Source organism: Paramisgurnus dabryanus, chromosome 6 (assembly GCF_030506205.2).
Source record: "Paramisgurnus dabryanus chromosome 6, PD_genome_1.1, whole genome shotgun sequence".
Classification (NCBI taxonomy): Eukaryota; Metazoa; Chordata; class Actinopteri; order Cypriniformes; family Cobitidae; genus Paramisgurnus; species Paramisgurnus dabryanus.
Genome location: NC_133342.1, coordinates 9,054,236 through 9,075,243, shown reverse-complemented (window position 1 = coordinate 9,075,243; position 21,008 = coordinate 9,054,236). Strand labels below are relative to the sequence as shown.

The 21,008-nt window shown below is 37.3% G+C and overlaps 1 protein-coding gene across 2 annotated transcripts; it reads left to right on the top strand.

Moving 5' to 3' along the window:
• Positions 1-15,493: 15,493 nt before the first annotated feature.
• Positions 15,494-19,687, top strand: LOC135744105 (E3 ubiquitin/ISG15 ligase TRIM25-like). 2 transcript variants are annotated; one of them, XR_012336812.1, is made up of 6 exons: positions 15,494-16,302; positions 16,390-16,485; positions 16,695-16,928; positions 17,021-17,222; positions 17,765-18,704; positions 18,797-19,687. XR_012336812.1 is itself a non-coding variant. In XM_065262078.2 (5 exons), exons 1-5 carry the CDS (start codon positions 15,712-15,714, stop codon positions 18,283-18,285), a joined length of 1,644 nt encoding a protein of 547 aa, XP_065118150.1. In that variant the 5' UTR covers positions 15,494-15,711; the 3' UTR covers positions 18,286-19,687. The 2 variants fall into 2 exon arrangements, 1 of the variants encoding a protein (XP_065118150.1); XM_065262078.2 differs by having other exon boundaries at positions 17,765-19,687.
• The last annotated feature ends 1,321 nt before the right edge of the window (positions 19,688-21,008 follow it).

Sequence of the window (21,008 nt, the reverse complement as noted above, 5' to 3'; positions counted from 1 at the left end):
CATTATGTGACACAACTTGTTCCGTATTTTGTGAATGAAACAGTTACAGTGGGTATAATAATACTTTCTTCCTCACTTACCTGTAGCCCGAATAATCACGCGTGTCTTGTTGAGTGAACTTTGGCGCGTTGTACAAAGTGAAACCATCCTATCACACGTAGCGAGTAAAGACAAGCCCATCAAAGTGATGTGAGTAAGAGCGGCGGGACTCAAGAAATGCCAATCCAATCATATTAGCATTGTGAGTTAGAGAGGCGGGACTAAAGAAATGCAAAGCCAATCATATTAGAGATGTGAGTTACGGAGGCGGGCATTGCAGAGGACGAAAGCTGTTAACCGTTTGTGTACCACATAGAGCGCTATTTTTACAGAACGGGATTGCAAAAGATTTTTAATCTCATTTAAATGATTCCTGAAAAAAATATAATAAGTAAAAATAGAAAACACAAGAATAAGACGGACATCAGTGGTTATATATTAATACAAATTAATTTTGGTCGAAATTATTGCTAGGGACAATTCAGTCTTCCCTGAATATTGGTAAGGACATGTCCCTAGCGTCCCACCCTAAATCTACGCCCATGAATATATAATTTAAACCAGCTTATTGTGATCTTATGCGATCTTTAGCTACAGACACATCTCTGTATCAATGCCTGCTCCGTCTCTGGCCATTGGGTCGTCACTTAAACTCTTAGATCTCAGGTTTCTCTGGAATTTCGTTTGAAGCTTGCTTGAAGTGTGAATTTTATTAGATTGTCGCCTAATTTATTATCTACAAGAGGACTCGGAAATAGATTGAGATCTTTAACGAATTCTTGTTAAATCTGTTTGTACAGTCTATCGCACAACAGCTTTTTCCAATTTAGACTCAATAGAGGACATACACGTGACATTACCTTCGGCAAAAGTAACTGCGGTTAATGGCAAAAGACAGACCGGCAGCATTTGAGTACGATGTGAAATCAGTGAGAACACTGTGAAAACGCGTCTAAGTTGGAAAAAGCTGTTGTGCGATAGACTGTACCCAGCTAGCAAAAAGTCGTCTATTGGACGTTGAGTAGACGTAAACCTTCAACGTCTAATTTTGGTCCACTGAAGGTTGAAAATGAAAATTGAAAAGACGTCAAATTTGTCCAACTTTTCAACGTTGAAAACAGGTCGATCTTCAACGTCTTATTATGGTCCAGTGAAGGTTGAAAATGAAAATTGAAAAGACGTCAAATTTGTCCAACTTTTCAATGTTGAAAACAGGTCGATCTTCAACGTCTAATTATGGTCCAGTGAAGGTTGAAAATGAAAATTGAAAAGACGTCATATTCGTCCATCTTTTCAACGTTCAAATCAGGTCGATCTTCAACGTCTAATTTTGGTCCATATTCATCCATCTTTTCAATGTTGAAAACAGGACCACATTAACATACCAAATAACATTTTATAAAATGAAACAAAGCTTTAAAGGGTTATAATAACTTTAATAAAACAGCACATTTTAATTAGTGCAAACAGTCAAGTAATCAACAGATTTCACAGTCTGCAATAAACAGGTCGGTCCAGTAACCAACACAGAGTGCAATAAACATATACCAACACAGATTTCAGAGCGCAGTAAACATAGGTCAGTCCAATGCAATGAGCCAGAGGTTTTCAAAGCTGTCCTGGAGGACTACTAGTACTGCACAATTTGCATGTCTCCCTCATTAGACACACCTGGTTTAAATTTTCAGCTCATTAGTAGAGACTGCAAGACTTGAACTGGGTGTGTAAGGTAACTGAATGAGGTGTGTCGCAAAAGGGAAACATGCAAAATGTGCAGTACTAGTGGTCCTCCAGGACAGCTTTGAAAATCCCTGCTATGAGCAGTCCAGAGCTTTCTGTAATCTGGCGGTTGGTTGGACTTCTCTCTGTGATGATGGGTGGAAGATTCGCGTCACATTCACACAATAGGATCCAGCTACAGCCCCGCAGACTCACCTCCGACTAGACACCAGTGGCTGGACACCAGTGGATAGACAGCTTACGTCATTTCCGTTTCGCCGCTAATTTCCGTTTTCACCGCTGGATTAACAGCAATTTTATTTCATATTTTCAACTCTGGATAGACAGCATATTTATTTTATATTTTCACCTCTGGATAGACAGCATATTTATTTTATATTTTAATTGCACACATCTTTTCCGTATTGTCATTTTACTTTAATGACTTAAAATATATAATATAAAATCTGTGTGCAAATTGAAATATGATCTTTATCATATCTCTTTACATAAAACAATTCTCAATAATCTGCTTAATATTATAACATCAATAATTCATGCAAACTGCATTCACAAGAACCACCTTGAAATATATTGTTCAGATCATTTAACTATTTTTTGTGACTTAAATTCCGCCTAGATCAATGGACTATAACGTTTTGTCATTACAACAGACTTGTACATGTTAATTGACCACAGTTTTTTTTGTAAATGTAACATCTTCTGTTTCTAAAATATACGTATATTCACATGATCAGACAATTTACCAAACAACCCAGATCAAATTAACACTTCGTGGTTTTACAATATTTATTGGAAATTACACACATCTTAGTAAAATTAGACACAAATGTGACCATCAGAATGAAGATGCAACAGTCAGGCCCGTAAGGTTGTGGGGGAAGTCCCGATTTCAAGAGAAAATAAAACATGAACTGTTCCAAATAAACTATTGCACACTGTGCACACCACACCTCATTCCTGCCCCCTAAAACTGTCTAGCTAGTTTGTGCGTTTGAATTCTGACATGACCGATAAATCATCGACAGTTTATTATTTTTTCTTACCGCTGATATGTGCATGGCGCGTCAAATTTGAAAAGCGAATGACGATACGGAAATGACGTCAGCTGTCCATCCACTGGTGTCCAGCCACTGGTGTCTAGCCAGAAGTGAGTCTGCGGGGCTGCAGCTGGTTGCCTCTCCATTCACACACCTCTTCGCTTCTTCTTCTTTAAGTTTTATGGCGGTTGGCAACTACCTTTAATGGTGCATTACCGCCACCTGGTGGGGTGGGGTAATTATATCATGAATCCTCATTGCACCTCAATCGCAGTTTCATATTTTTTATAACTTTGACGTAAAATGTAAAACTCTTTACATTTACTTAAGATAATTGTAGAAATGAGTGAAGAGTCCATGATAAATCCAAACCAGCCGTATTTATTACATAAACATCTGTAGTGTATATTCAATTTAAAGCTTACACAGCCACAGGCAACAAACCGAAACTAAACATTTCAACCCGGCAGGGGAATATAAAACAGCGCCAACAGGACTCATGCGCACTTCCACTAGTACGGTGTCTCTCAGTGTCAATAGAGTACGCAAGCGCAATCATTAACAAGAATGATCTACAATAATAATAAACATGGTTTGGTAATTTGTATTCTCCGTTGTTTTAGCATGTATAACAGATTATCTAGCTGTCTTAGATTATGAGTTGAAAACATGGTCAGTTGAAAACACGTAGTCAAACAGTCCAGCCAAAACTACTTAGTTGAAATCACGTCGTAAACCAGTCCAAGGTGGACCGATTTATTTTCAACCATATTTCAACGTTGAAAGACCGTAATTGTTTACTGGGTACTAACAGATTTAACAGGAATTCAGAGCTATCGTTTTACAGATTGCCAAAAAACACCGAAAGGAGAAGTAAATATATCGTTCATGCCAAAGACCACTGACAACAGGTGGGTTGACAGGTTGCTAGGGTCACTAACAAGTGCAACTAAATGTAATTTTAGCTGATTATTGTCAGTTATACTGACATCGTCTAATGAGGAAAGGTGGGGTGACTGGCGGTTTGGCACACATCAAAGGGATTTGATCTGCTATTGTGGGATTTTTATGTTGTTTTATCAATCTTGCTAATTGCTAAAAGTGTTAAAGTTACAAAGATGTCCAAATAAGGACTGTGGAAATTGATTTTGTTCCATTTTTATATTTCTTTAATTGATCATTTTATTCTATAAACATTGTGTGTTTTATATATGCACTGAGCTATTATGTAGAAATGAGGTGTTTATGTTTGAGAGTGGAGAGTTACCAGTTTTTGTGTGTGTGCTGCAAGGAGGAATTTAGGAATTTACGACTGGTATCGATCAAGATAAGAGAGAGGCCTGAGGGGGAAAGCAAACAGGCGACTATGTCATTAACTAATGCCTTAATGTTCACAGGATAAAATATGCAATGTATTTCTTACTTAATCAGTATTAATCATTGAATAATTGATGTAATAAATATAAGATGTTGTCTTTGATAAATTTGTATTAACCAATGAAAAGAAGGTTGCATACAGAATAACTTAATGGGGGCAGGGCAGCTCAACCTTGAAGAACAGAATCTCCTGTATGTATGTATGTATGTATGTGTGTGTGTGTGTGTGTGTGTGTGTGTGTATGTGTGTGTGTGTGTGTGTGTGTGTGTTTTCTTTCCTAAACAGATGGTTTTTAATAATGATTAAAGTGTTTGCTTAGAAGTAGTATTGCAGTAAAAGATTTAATATGTGTTTATCTATCTAAAGAAGTTAATGTGTGCCTTATTCATATAACCAATTTTACAAATAATGAAATGATGTCATGATATTGAAATATGTTTTACATAATAATCACTTTCATCTTACAGCTTATGTTTTTTATAAATGAATGTTTTATTAATGATTTGTTTTTAAGAAAGCATTATAACATGCTATTCAAAGTGGAGGAGTACTGGAGAGGAACTGCAGGGCTCCCAGGGATGAGAGGAGAACAGTTTGTTTTTCTTTGTCTATGTGTGTCCATCTTTGCCTACAGGCTAAAATTGGGTGTGGTGATGGAGTCAGATGGACGAGGGGAACGGCCTTTGTGGGTGGAGATTTTCTGAAGAAAGATCGACGTCACATATCTTATAAATATGCATGTTACTTCCTGAGCTGGTTGTTCGCTACTTGAGAGGACCCAGCGCTGTTAAACTTTTTCAATCTGATCAATAAATATTTGAACTTAGATATTTGTATCTTGTGCCTTTCCTCTAAATTATGAACATGCAAATGGACGCCTTAAAGTCCAACAATTGGTGACCACCGACGTTTTGTGGAGGGAAAGGAGAGAGTGAGAGGAAGGAGGGTTTCACATTGAAGAAACCAGAGTAAGGGAGGGCTCCATTTCAACACAAAGAGCGCTCTAATAAACAAGGTAAGCAGAAACCTGTTGTATCGAATTCTGCTATTTGGATATATCAAATTAATTGTGTTGATAAGGAGCTCCGAACTGAAATTGATTATTTAAACAATAAGAATTGATCAGAGTGAAAAACTTTTTGAAATTTTTGAAATTTTTTTTTTTTGTTAAATAAAAGGTTGAGGATTCCTTTAACGCATTAGGCGTTATAAAATACCGACTCGGTTGTAGCCGTAAGGAGTGAAAGGCTCTTGGATGAAAGGTCCATAGATACTGTTAATGGCGGTGTAAGTTAACAGAATTAAATATAAGGTTGAGGATTCCTTTAACGCATTAGGCGTTATAAAATACCGACTCGGTTGTAGCCGTAAGGAGTGAGAGGCTCTTGGATGAAAGGTCCATAAATACTGTTAATGGCGGTGTAAGTTAACAGAATTAAATATAAGGTTGAGGATTCCTTTAATACATTAGGTGTTATAAAATACCGACTCGGTTGTAGCCGTAGGGGGTGTACAGCAGCCCGTGAGGTGTAAGGCCTACGAATACTGGAAAAGAAAATTGACGTCTTACTGTTATTGTTGTGGTTTTGTCTGAGAAATTGTATTGTAATAGTATTTGTACCGTGTATTGTACGTTGATATATATTATGGCTGAATTTCAGAAAGAGTGTGATGAATATGTGTGTTCACCGGTGTATGTGCCATGGCAAAAAATATTTCAATTCATGATGGCCCAAACTGATCCTAAAGATGTTAAGAAAAGACAGAAAGAGGTTGCATTAGTTAGGGGAAGTTGACAGTGGTGCAGCTGCAAAGCCAAAGGAAGTTAAACAAGGAAACAGTCAGCCAGACTCAAGTGTGACACCTACGGCTCCTCCTCCAGTTCCACCCCCAGTGAAATCGATCTACCCCTCCTTGCACACACCTCCTCCTTATGAGAAAGCCAAAGCCCCAATGCAACAGCCTGTTTTTCAAATCAATAGCGGTGAATTAAATGTAGATGTAGATTTTATTTGTGTGAAAATGTGTGATATAATGTCTGTTAAAACCATAAATGAGATTAAGCAAAACCTAGCAGAACGACAGAAGCGAAGCTTTGAAAGAAAAAACAACAGATTAGACAAAAAGAGTAGAGACCTAGTTATTAAATGTGGAAATAAAGATGAACAATTGAAAAAGGACAGAAAATTGTTAAAAGGTGAATGATACAGATAAATTATACAAAAAAAGATTTAACAAAATGAAGAGGAGTCTTCATCTGATGATGGAAGGTGGTCACAAAATAAATTTTATTTTAAATTGAAAGGCAATATTTTGCAATGGGTTAAGTTAAACCTTGAAAGGCTGAAAGCTCTGATCCTTTGACATTCAAGAAAGTGACTAAAAAGCTGGCAAGAAACAGACAATGAAAAACTGTGTGTGACATCAAAGTGTTGGAGTTGCAAAGAGAGGAGTAACTCATAAACTGGACTGAGAGCACATTCTATTTGAATGGGACTATACTTGAACTCAAGCAGTGAAGGGGGCACTGCATATGGTCAGAGACATTTACAAGGATGAAACACCAAAAAGACTGAGTGGAATCCAGAAAGAGATTAACAAAGACAATAATGTTCTTGGAGGCAAGAGAAACTGGACAATATTTCACTGGACACTGAACTTTTTCATCTTCATACGGGCCTTTGAGTGAAAAAGGGGAAAGAGTAAACAGCCGTTCAATGTTTAGTAAAGACCTTGTTATTATAGGGACACAGACAATCTTTATGAGAAAATCAGCTAGACACATTTAAAGGCTGATCAAGAACTTTGTTGTTAGGTGTGACTACCTGTTCTGAAATCAAATCAGACTCCTATTAATCTGACAGGAAGAAATGCATAATTGAATTTGGTATCTACAGAGGAAGTCAGAATTCCACTGATGGTATTAGGCTAAAAAGCAAATATATATGGCATAGAACAGCTATGGCAGAAAGGAAATTAAAATAGATATAAGAAATAAATTGAAAAAGAAAAAAAGAACACTATAGAACACTATAAAAGGTAAACAAGAAAAGCTGTGAGTATAGAAAATAACTTATTATTGTAACAAACTTTGCATTTAAGGAAATTGCCAGCCCCGACATCATATATGTGCATGAAGGTGTTCACATGGCAGATCTAATCACTGAGGGTGAGCCAAATGATTGGATACCATTGACTGATATAAAAATTGTTATTATTGTAATTAATTGTAATTGTTATACCATTGACTGAAAAAGCAAATAAATTGAGAGATGGTTTGTTCGCGGTACCACTGACAACTACCCCACCGTTAATCACACTGTTTACAGATGGTTGTTGTTTCAGAGCAGCAAATGACACATTGAAGGCAGGCTTGGCTGTGGTTGAGCAAGTTGTGGGTGATTTTGTAACACGACTGAGTGGTAGATTGAAAGGTAAACGGTCAGCACAGAGAGCTGAAATGACAGCTGTTATCAAAGCCTTGCACTACACTGGTGAAGAGAGGGTGTTTGTTTATAGTGAATCTGCATATGTGATTGGTGCAGTATATATGGAACTGCCATATGGCAGATAGGTGGGTTTGAAACCAGGAAAGGCCGGCCTATAGTAAATGCTAGCAAAGCCTGACACATACTACAGGCTGTGAAGGTACCTAATGACGTGGCTGTTGTCAACTGCCTAATAAACCACTTATATCCCCAACCATGGTTTCCCAACACTGCATGAAAAGTGGAATTTTCGTCAGAATGTGGCACTGTAGATTGTTGTGAAACTCCAAGTATACGACTGCGCGTGACAATTTGCAGCCAACACCGAAAACTGCCATAAGTTGTCAGAAGTTGACGTGGGTCTTGCTCTGAAGTTGTCCCCCCTTCCCCTAATTCTAGGGGAGGCTTTAACATGTAAATGAACATGCTGTGAGCTATACAAATGCAAATGAGGGTAGCAGCTGGGGGAGTTTTACTCAGGTGACATTCTGAGAGGTTTTAAACTTTGATTTTAATAAAATCTCTGGTATCAGTATAGCCAAATTACAAACTCTTAAATTGTAGCTTGAATTGATTATTTTCAAAGTATGCTACACTGTTAACCCAGATATTGTCTTAATGATGTAAACATTACTTAATATTTTGAGTTTTGGACATATACTTAAAAATATATTATACCCATAATCCTTTGTCCCTGAATATTATGATTATTTAAGCTTTTTTACAGAATTAAGAACTAATAAGAACTTTAACTACTTAAATATTTGTTAAAATGTCATAGAGGTTTTTTGCTCTAATATTATTCATGTTGTTTAGTTTTAAATGATAAATTACCATTTTTGTTAATGAAAGTCACCGTTCAGGTGATCAGTGTTTATTGACATAAACAGCACATTGTATTGTATTTTTCGCAGTTTTGTGTGTGTTTCAGTGGAGAATCAAGTTTATTCAATGACTGACTTATTCATGAGTTTTGTGTTATAATACCATTTATAACACTAAGAGAATTATAATTATAAATGAATTAAAAATAGAAAATCTTTCAACTCAGTTAACTAAGCGGAGATGTTGGACAGAGTAATTCAAAATCATCTTTAAGTTTAATGACAATCATTTATCAAAATATTTTCTTCATCATTTATCACAATACTATCAAAATATTTTTCCCTAATTTTTTTTAAACTATCCCTTTAAGTAGATTCAGTTTGTCCAGGCCAACAGTATATATGAATATATCTGTATGTCATTAGCAATAACCAATGTTAGGTAAAAAAAAAAGATACACAAAACAATTTATTTCAACAATTTTAATTGTTTTAACAGAGTTTTAATCAGGCTCAATTTGTGCATTCTATGCAAACAACATCAAACAACATGTCAAACAACAAAATGTCTGTCTGGAAGGGAATGAAGCAAAGAAACTTGTGTAATTACATCACAGCTCAAATACTGTGCATAGTGGCATGACTACAGTTATTGAATTCACATACTGGTAATCCTGCCATACTTGTCCATCATATACATCTCCTAACACACCCTTTGGCATTTCCCGCTTTCGCCTTTCATCTAATTTCTCTTCAAATCCAAGTCTTTTAACAAGTCCTCCCAGAGACTGCACAACACTCTTGTATCAGTAAGAACGTATTGGATGGACATACTCTTCACTGCTCAAATATGTAGTCTTGCTTAGCAAGGCAGAGCCACATTTCTTCCTTAATGCAGACCTCTGCTGTGGGTGATTATAGAATGGGATGTGACCACAAGTCCTGCAAACCTTTGTACCATCCCGTCTGAGCTCATAGGTTTCAGTAAGCATGTACACTGTCATACATTTTGGACAACCCACATACTGTAAGAAGTCGTCACGGAGGATACCAGTCAATTTCATCATGCCCAAAAGTTTCATTAACAAGTGTTCTGGTTTTTCACTTCTGGCCTGATCACTTCCATGCTCCTCCCCATCTTGTATGTGAGGATAGGGTTCACTCTGCTCCTCAGCAAGGATTTCCCCCTCTTCATCCACATAGTCATCCTATGAAATTTTAAAGGACATATTTAAAACACATGCAATGCACATACTCAGCACCACCATTAGACCATTAGAGATGGAAAAGCCCATCGTTAATATGGCCATTTGAGATTGAAAAGTCCATCATGAATGTGGCCATTTGAGATTGAAAAGTCCATCATAAATGTGGCCATTTGAGATTGAAAAGCCCATTGTTAATATGGTCATTTGAGATTTAAAAAGAACATAATTAATATGTTCATTTCTCATCAATAGGGCCATTTGAGTATGAAAAGATTTGAAAACTGTAGTTGAAAAAGATCATGTGCATCTCAAACAGCTAGCTTTAGTGCAATGAACCAGTTAAGTACTTTGTGGGAACTTCATCCACTTCAACTTCATTTTAGGATTTTTTAATACTTTATAAAGTGTGTTTATACTTTAGTTGCTTTCATTAGTTAACTAACAGAAATTTAAGAGTGGAAAACAATCATGTGGGTGAAAATTGTTAGGTTTTCCCATTTCAGCTCTGGATTAGCATGTATTGAACTTTATACTAGTATATCCAAATGTAATTTCATGCTTACCACACAACAGGAGATGTCCAGGAAAAGACGAATGCTTTGGTCATCTGCTGTTTCGTCTGAAAAACAACAAACAGAAGATAACGTTATGCATTATAACGCGATATTCCTATTCAATTATAATTTACTATTAAAATAACAACAACAGTGATAATCAACCACATTTAACTCCAACGTTTTTGTTTAACTTGTTGTTTTTTATTTTACTTTACTTGTTGATATGTTTTAGTATTGTTTAAAATGATAACATACGTAAAGCAAGCCAAGCTTATATAAAAAATATGTATTTATGCTCACCGTTGTCTGAACTGAAATTCGCTGGGTGCGTTTCTTCAAATTCTTCAGTCACTTCTTTTTCTGGGTCCTCGGAGTGCATTTCACTTTCACCAATCTCTCTAACTCCAGTAAAGTTATCTTCCGGGTCTTTACACATGACGGGACATCACTCACAGCGGATTCATGACTGGGTAGCAGCAGGCTCTGTACGTTATCTGACGTAGCCCTTTTGGATTTTTTTCTCCCAAACTCCATTTTTTAAATAGCGCTTTCTGTGGTCAAAATACTGTGTATGACACACTTCAGTGTTGCAATGTTTACAGAAGCGCCGAGGTCGTTTCTTCAGTCTTGGGACTTACATCTTTCAACTGACAGCACACTGTGTTGATATCACACAGAGCTTCCGGCACATCGCGTTTGTTGTTTATATCATACGCATGCGCGCACGTCTCACAAGATTTTCCTTATATCAATAACCTCGCATGTGATTGGAGGAGCCCGACAGGCTTCTCGTCTTCGTCCAATCATGTACGAGGTCATGGTCACGGCTCACACAGCAGTGTCGACAAGCGTAACAGACGTTTGGTTTGGTGTTTGTAACTCTCCAAGAAGAGCAGACGGGTGCACAATCCCAAGATTGCGGTAAGAATAATTTTATGTATAAGCATATTTTTTGAAGTAGCCCAAGCTGTGTATTTTATAACTTAGAGGTGTTTTTTGTCTTGTAATTTTTAGGAGGCTGTACAGCGTCTCTGAGGCACACTGCAGGCGCTATGAACCAGAGCAAAGGTAACGTCACGATTTAAAGAATATGTTTTTATTCTTGTATAAGGAAATAGATACGTTAATAGATCCGAGCTTAAACCCACACATTTTGTTTTCACAGACTAACGTCGCCTCATAACAAAGCCGTGACCTCCGATTTGCTTGGGGCTATTTCAGCAAGTCCAGATTTACTGCTGAGAATGACGACATTGTTTGTAAGTATAACTTCTAATGTTTTTCCTCATTTCTTGTTTAATTGTACCGTGACTCTTTTTATTAATACCAGTCTAATTTAATTGTTTTCCAGCTGCCCGTAAGACGTGTTATGAGTCGGTACACCGGAGTTTCAGATACAAACAACCTGAACTCGCATCGCAGGCGGAAAATGCGAAAAGTTTAGCTCGGAGTCGATCCAGAAGAAAAATGGTAAGATTTATTATATTAGATCAGTTTTTTGTCAATGTGAGTATTTTTCAGGTCACTTATTGTCCTTATTGATTGTATTACAGTTGCTGGAAGCGAGACGAAGTGTGTTGGCTGAGGATGAGATGGACATTTGGAAGTGCGCCACCATAGATCTCATATCTGATGAGGAATACGGCATTGTTGGCGGGGTGTCTGGATGGATTGTGCGGCCACCGCCCTCTCGCAGCCTGGAACTCTCCGAGCTCTGTGCCACGCTGCAATCCAGATTAGAGGCGATACCAAAGTACCGGGCAACTCACCATATACGCGTGAAAAAGTGACTTTTTTACAACGTTTTTGAGTTTTTTTTTCAACACTTTGAAAAAGATTTTTAGGGATCTTTCCCGAACATCTTAGGAACTTTTTGACGTGTTTGGAGTACAATGTAAGAGACATTATGCTGCTTTGTACATAGTTGTGTGTTTATAAATAAAGCTCTTTCTTTGAATAAACAGCTGTGTGTTTATAAATAAACCTCTTTGTTTTCTCTTATATTCCTTGATGTTGTGAATAATGTAGTACATAGCACAATGACATTAATATATAAAAAAATGATAACATAAATTATTTATTATTATTATTATTGGGGTTTACATTTATAATGAGCCAGGGTGCCCAATAACCCCCCTCTTTAGAGTAACGGCCCACTTGAATGTAATCACTCGGTATTGGCTGAAGCCACTACTTTTAAACAAGAAAAATCCCTTGTGATTGGCTTGAAGTCATCTGCCAACCATTCACGGGGGATTTTACTTGTTTAAAAGTTGTGGCTTCAGCCAATACTGAGTGATTACATTCAAGTGGGCCGTTACTCTAGTTTTGCTGCTATTCACATGCTAATTAGGCCAGAGACGCTCTAACTGGCCGGCAGAGGTTTCGCTGCTATTCATATGCTAATTAGAGGCATCGCACCCGCGCGGGGCTCTCCACCTACGTCTGGTTCGTTTATGACAATTTGTGACACAGACAAACGCGAAGCTCGCTGCTGGTAAATTGAGGAAAGCTGCCGAAAATTCGGGAGATTTTCGGGAGCCTACAGGCGCTTACGGGGACGAAAATCCCACTTTTCATGCAGTGCAAGACAAAGTTGGATATGACAAAATTGACAAACACGCAATGGAATTGACATATAGTTTCGGGGCTGCTTATCACCCCAATGTTAGAGCAAAGATGAAATAATGAACCTGACTTTGACATTAAAACTTGACTTGACAAACTATGTGCACAGACAAAAATAACACGGCTTGACGCATTACCAATTGCATTAATGTCTATTCGCTCTTCTGTTAACAGGATTTCTGGTTTCACAACCTTTGAATTGCTTACAGGTCGTCAGTTTCCAGGCCCACGGAACGCCTTGGTGCAGGATCCAATCCTGCCACTAACTAATGCTGTTTATTTCTAGAAACTAACTGCTATGATTGAACATTTTTCCTGCCAGGCTACCAAACAACGAAATTGTGAGAACGACCCAGCTGTTAAAAATGATGATTGGGTTTCTAACAGACACAGGTGTGGACCTGAGGACTCAGGTCCAAGAGAGGGAAAGTGTTGAAAGTGAAAGTGAATCAGCTGGAATACAGAGACACTCACACAACACCAACAACAAAGTCAACCAACACACTGTAAAATTGTGCATAAAAAAGGTGACATTTTTTCCAGCCCAGTAACAGAACCCCTAGCACACTATGTGAGCACAGATTGTGCCTACGGAGCAGGTATAGCCGTACAGTTCAAAGCGAAGTACGGTACACAAAAGGTTGTAAGACAGAACAAACACACAGGTGAATGTGCAGTTACCCATGAGGACGACGGCAGATTGATTTTTCATTTAATAACAAAACAAAATTGTACTGATTTACCAACATATGAGAATTTTACCTACAGCCTCAGACGTATGAGAGAGTGGTGTGAGAAAGAAAACATAACAAGTGTATCCACTCCCCGGCTGGGGTGTGGCCTGGATAAATTGGATTTCCACAAAGTGCTGGAAATCCTGACAGAAGTGTTTAGAGACCTGAATATCACAATTACCATATATTCATTATAACCTGGGTAACTACATACCAGATTGACCTTTGAATTTTGATCTTTGAATTTCTTAAGTTTCTTATACAATTCTACAGTATTAATTTCATATTTAATTTTTCTTTTCCTTTCTGAATTTACGATTGTTATTTGAGTATTAGCCAATAGGCATAAGTGTATTTTTTCCACAGAGATGAAGCTATATGGAAATTGGAAGGTTCTGTGGCCCTAGGAGGTATAACTGCAATTATAGTCACCATAATATTTGGCATAAACAATGGAGATCCCTGTGTAATAGACTGATAGTGTCTGCAATAGAGAAAAGAGAATAGTCCACCCCCATATAGCATGCCCCTATTAGGCCTACAGAACCTGGATGAGGAGGAGGAAGAAAATGTGTGACCTCTTTCAGAGGTCAAGAGAGGGAATTGTGGGATTTTTATGTTGTTTTATCAATCTTGCTAATTGCTAAAAGTGTTAAAGTTACAAAGATGTCCAAATAAGGACTGTGGAAATTGATTTTGTTCCATTTTTATATTTCTTTAATTGATCATTTTATTCTATAAACATTGTGTGTTTTATATATGCACTGAGCTATTATGTAGAAATGAGGTGTTTATGTTTGAGAGTGGAGAGTTACCAGTTTTTGTGTGTGTGCTGCAAGGAGGAATTTAGGAATTTACGACTGGTATCGATCAAGATAAGAGAGAGGCCTGAGGGGGAAAGCAAACAGGCGACTATGTCATTAACTAATGCCTTAATGTTCACAGGATAAAATATGCAATGTATTTCTTACTTAATCAGTATTAATCATTGAATAATTGATGTAATAAATATAAGATGTTGTCTTTGATAAATTTGTATTAACCAATGAAATGAAGGTTGCATACAGAATAACTTAATGGGGGCAGGGCAGCTCAACCTTGAAGAACAGAATCTCCTGTATGTATGTATGTATGTATGTGTGTGTGTGTGTGTGTGTGTGTGTGTGTGTGTGTGTGTGTGTGTGTTTTCTTTCCTAAACAGATGGTTTTTAATAATGATTAAAGTGTTTGCTTAGAAGTAGTATTGCAGTAAAAGATTTAATATGTGTTTATCTATCTAAAGAAGTTAATGTGTGCCTTATTCATATAACCAATTTTACAAATAATGAAATGATGTCATGATATTGAAATATGTTTTACATAATAATCACTTTCATCTTACAGCTTATGTTTTTTTAAAAAAGAATGTTTTATTAATGATTTGTTTTTAAGAAAACATTATAACATGCTATTCAAAGTGGAGGAGTACTGGAGAGGAACTGCAGGGCTCCCAGGGATGAGAGGAGAACAGTTTGTTTTTCTTTGTCTATGTGTGTCCATCTTTGCCTACAGGCTAAAATTGGGTGTGGTGATGGAGTCAGATGGACGAGGGGAACGGCCTTTGTGGGTGGAGATTTTCTGAAGAAAGATCGACGTCACATATCTTATAAATATGCATGTTACTTCCTGAGCTGGTTGTTCGCTACTTGAGAGGACCCAGCGCTGTTAAACTTTTTCAATCTGATCAATAAATATTTGAACTTAGATATTTGTATCTTGTGCCTTTCCTCTAAATTATGAACATGCAAATGGACGCCTTAAAGTCCAACACTATCTGCTCTGTAAGGAATTATTTCACTCAGAAATGAAAAATCTGTCATTGTTTTCTTCCATTTATACTTGAAGGCAGAGCATTTTCATTCTGTTTTTCAAAATGTGACTTTCTGTATGAGACTGACATCTAGTGGACTTATTTATTACATGACTGTTTGCACACGTTTCATAAACACAACCAGGAAATGATTTGAGTTCAGAGAAACTGAAACTGTTGAGCTGTTGTGTGTTTCGTTTTTCTTTCTGTGTGAACATACAGTGAAATGGCAGAAGCCAGTATTTCAATGGCTCAGGATCAGTTCATCTGTTCAATCTGTCTGGATTTACTGAAGGATCCAGTGACCATTCCCTGTGGACACAGTTACTGTATGAGCTGTATTACAAACTACTGGAATCAAGATGATCAGAAGAGAAACTACAGCTGCCCTCAATGCAGACAGACCTTCAATACAAGACCTGATTTAAATAAAAGCACCATGCTGGCTGAAGTGGTGGAGATGCTGAAGAAGACAAAACTACAAGCTGATCGATCTGCTCTCAGTTATGCTGAAGCTGGAGATGTGAAGTGTGACGTCTGTACTGAGAGAAAACACAAAGCTGTCAAGTCCTGTCTGGTGTGTCTGAACTCTTACTGTCAAACTCATCTTGAACAACATGAGAATTTATTCAAAGGAAAGAGACACAAAGTGATAGACGTCACTGGACGACTTCAGCAGATGATCTGCCCTCAACATGAGAAACTTTTAGAGATTTACTGTAAAACTGATCAGCTCTGTATATGTTATCTGTGTATGGTGGATGAACACAATGAACATAAAACTGTATCAGCTGCAGCAGAGAGGACTGAGAAACAGGTAAGAGATGTGATAATGTTATCAGATCTGAGTTTAACTGGTAAAAAATCACTTTATCTATTTAATTATCATTTCCACATCCAACAGAAAGAACTGAAGGAGACGCAGAGAAAATATCATCAGAGAATCCAGGAGAGTCAGAAGAAGCTTCAGGAGCTGAGAGATGCTGTGGAGACTCATAAGGTGAGTTTTGATCAGAAGAACAACTGCTGTCTGATGTTTCAGATCTGTTTCAGACTCAGTTAAGACTCTCATCCAATCAGTCAGTGAGGAGTTCAGTGCTGGATGACTTTCACTGAAGTCCACTGTGGGTAACAGACTGTGTGATGTACCAGTAAGAGCTGAATGAATGCTGCTGATTCTAATGCTCCTCTCTCTGTGTGTCCTAACAGCGCTCTGCACAGACAGCAGTGGACGACACTGAGAGGATCTTTACTCAACTGATCCGATCCATTGAGAGAAGACGATCTGAGGTGACACAGCTGATCAGAGATCAGGAAAAGACTGCAGTGAGTGAAGTTGAAGGACTCTTGAAGCGACTGGAGCAGGAGATTGATGATCTGAGGAGGAGAGACGCTGAGCTGGAGCAGCTTTCACACACAGATGATCACATCCATTTCCTCCAGGTAACAGAGATCAGTGATCTTTAGGAAGTGAAGAGCATGTTTTACTCAGATGATATTTTCAGTGTCATGAGTTTATGTTTGTGTTTGTGTAGAGTTTCCAGTCTCTCTCTGTTCCTCCTGGATCTACAGACTCACTCAGCATCACTGTCAGCTCTCTCATCTCTTTTGATGATGTAGGAAAATCTGTGTCTCATCTGAGAGAGAAACTGGAGGATTTCTGTAGAGAAGAGATAGAGAAGATATTTGATAAAAGTAAAGCACCTGAACCTGAGACCAGGGAGCAGTTCCTAAAATGTGAGTCTCAATAAACAACAAATAAACACACTGATGCTGATAAAGACATGAACAGTGATAATCTTCATTTCAGTCATTTTAAACTCCTCTATAATGATACTCATGAATGAAAACTGAATGTGCAGAATAAACAGAAAATAAATAACTGTGCTCGCCCACAATGAAACATAACTGTGAGATCAAATAGCAGTTCATAAATCAAGTTTCTCATTTAATATTTAAATTTCATAAGCCATTAAGTTTTTCTATAAACAAAAATGATCCACACTTAAATAAAATAACAAATTATATTTAAAGTGTACAACTACAGAACAGAGGGACTTTAACAATGTTCACACATTCACCTTTTACACACACATTATGATGAATATAACAGTAAAACAATCAGATTAGATTCTCTCTATACTGTAAATGATCTCTGTTCACTTCTTAACACATTGACAGTCCTCAGAAACTAAAATAAATAAGACTTGACGTTTTATTTTAATTATTGAAATGTATAATTTTACATTTAAATGATGTTTTTGATTTGTCTCCATCAGATTATCATCACTTCACTGCAGATCCAAACACAGCACATAAACATCTCTGTCTGTCTGAGGGGAACAAAGTGATTACTGACACTTACACAGTCCAGTATCCTGACCATTCAGACCGATTTGATGGTTATCCTCAGGTGTTGTGTAGTGAGAGTTTGTGTGGACGCTGTTACTGGGAGATTGAGTGGAGAGGTCGAGTGTTTATATCAGTGTCATATAAGAGCATCAGCAGGAAGGGAGGTAAAGAGTCTTTGTTTGGATTTAATGATCAGTCCTGGAGTTTGTGCTGCTGTGACTCCAGTTGTTCATTCTTTCACAATAACATTGAGACTAAACTCCCTGTAGTGTCCAGATCTTCTAGAATAGGAGTTTATGTGGATCACAGTTCAGGATCTCTGTCCTTCTACAGCGTCTCTGACACAATGACCCTCATCCACAGAGTCAACACCACATTCACTAAACCTCTCTATCCTGGGTTTTATGTTGTTTATGGATCAGTGAAACTGTGTGATCTAACAATATAGATGATACAGAGAGTCTACAAATAATTTTTTCATATTAGATGTAACTGTTGTCATTCACTAATTTTACATACTGTATTATAAATATGCATTTTGTTTTTATAATTTGTTTTGTAATTAATGTGTTTATGTTTTCAGTTATTTCCTCAAATGCACTTTAAGTAATGAGTTAAAATGTTAGTTAAGTAAAATGTGATGTATTGTAAATTGATTAAGTTCACTTTAAATGTAAGGCGCAAATGCGTCACGTTCGGCGGAAGTGACGATCTTTCTAGTTGCCGCGATGGACTGACGATGAGCGGACGTTTGTGATTGTCCGCGTGTATTGCACTTTAAAGTTTATTATATTGTAAAAAATCTACAAGAAGATCATGCAGCTTTAAGGACTATAAGACCTCTTTCGCAACCAAGCAGCAAACGAGGTATTTGTGACATATTCAATGTGTTTGTTAAGTTTATTATGAGAGAACTGTGTGATCATATGCTGATGTATTGATAAAATACTCATTTGCAGTTCTCACGGCGTGAACGCTACAAGTTTCAAGAATAAACGCCCGTTTAAAGAACGACCTGTGTCTGTGGTGTTGTTGAAAGAGCTACATTAGAAGTCTGAACATGATGAATCAACAACAAAGAAATTACTAATTAGTAATTTTAAATAACTGATTAATGTTATATTTTAATAATTGTATTTTGTCCTGTTAAACAGAGGTAGCTGTACAGTAGTTATTCACAGTTAATATTATTCATCTACAGCCGTGTAGATTCTTTTATGTGTACAAACCACTATAAATAAAATGTTATACAATCTACTTAAATGTATGGGTCTGAATTTAAAATGAATCTCAATCCACTTTAATTTTGGCATTTAGTTTGACATTAGTTTAATCCCAAATATACAATGCTGAATATACAACTATGCATTTATACTAAACATTTCTTACAATATGTTTAAAGACCATCACTAAAGTTAATTAATGTCTGAATTGCACAAAAATGTCCCAGTACCATAAAATCATTAAAGGAGACATAACATGAAAATCTGACTTTTTCCATGTTTCACGAGTTCACACTTACATATAATTTATAGAGTAATTTTGAATGCGTGTTTGGCGTTGTGTCCAGGGGAGGGCTTCAAGCTCGGACTTGGCCCGAACCCAGAGTACCCCCCCCCACACACACACACACACACACGTGTAAGTGGTTTTTAGGACTAGAAGTGTGGAGAAGGGGTGGTGGGGGGATGCTGCAAACTGTAAACAGATCGAGGTAAGACTGCTGAGTCAATAGGTGTGTTCGACATCAGCTATGGCTGGATGTAGCTGATCGGCGAGATTAGCCACGTGCAGGCGGGGAGGAGATGAATACGGAGACATGAAGTCGGACACGCTGTGGTTCCTGTAGTTTTCTGGGGTCTACGTTTTTATCCATTTTATTTTGATGAAGATGGCACAATATAACATCGCGACTACATGAAAAGAGCTTTAACTGTTATAAAAATAAAAATACAGATTTGTGAGTATTTGTGGAACTGAGGGCGTGAAAACAAACATGAAACACACGTGATTGTGGTCATGTGGTGAATTTGACCAATCGTGAAACAGCTGTGTCGTCAGGGATGGGCAGTATTTTTAATACATGTATTTCAAATACCTATTTGAAATACAAAATAGTATTTTGTATTTTAAAGCCTTTGAAAAAAATGAAATGTAATTTGTATTTAAATACAGTACATTTAAGATGAGTATTTTTGTATTTTTAAAATACTCAAAATACTTTGAGCCAGTCAACCAGTCAGGGTGCTGTTTTCATGCATCAACTAGTTCAGACCAGACACCAGAGTTCAGGTAAGCAAATATATCTGTGCAGCTTTTAGTGGGCAATAATTAAAATGTTGGAGTGGGAATAAAAGCAAGGGCGATTGAATTATTGGGTGTGATGTGATTTGTGTTATTATAACTTTTGCGAAAGGAAATTCAAATTCACACTTGCACATTGGCAGGCAGTTGCACGTTGCAGTTACACGACTGAGACAGAGTGTGGAACGCTGACAAATAGGCCTACACTTTTGACTTAAAGGAAAACCACCATTTTTCAATATTTAACTATGTTTTTACCTCAATTTAGACGAATTAATACATAACTATCTATTTTCAATGCATGGAGAAAGAGCACATAGTTTGCAGCATTTCTACTTTACAGTAGTGATGATGTTACTGCGCCAGAGGTCGAAGTGCTGCAAACTAACTGCTCTTCCGCCATACAATATAGTTCTCATTTTTTATTCACTTAAAAATCACGTTTTATTTTGTGCCACCATACTTACTCGTGTAACTACTCATGTAACGGTCTTTGAATAGGGAAAACATGAAAGTGTTTGGTGGCTTCTAAATTCTTCCCTGTTTAGATTCTAACGAATAAATGGGACTAGGCTAAATGCTAACACATTCATGACACGCTGTGCAAAGATGAAGTGCACATGTTGAAAAAAGACGGCATGTATTCATTCATCTAAGTTGAGGTAAGAACATAAAATATTGAAAAACTCTGGTGTTTTCCTTTAAAGGCCCTTTCACACATGACACGGCAAGTGGTGGAATCAGCACACAGTTGCTGATTTCTTTTTAGCTTTGTGCAGTTGAAGGTTTATACTTGTTTATACTTTTTCAATTCGCACGGCTCTACTCTACGGTGTGAACCTGCTGAACCTGAAGGCTCCTCAGTAA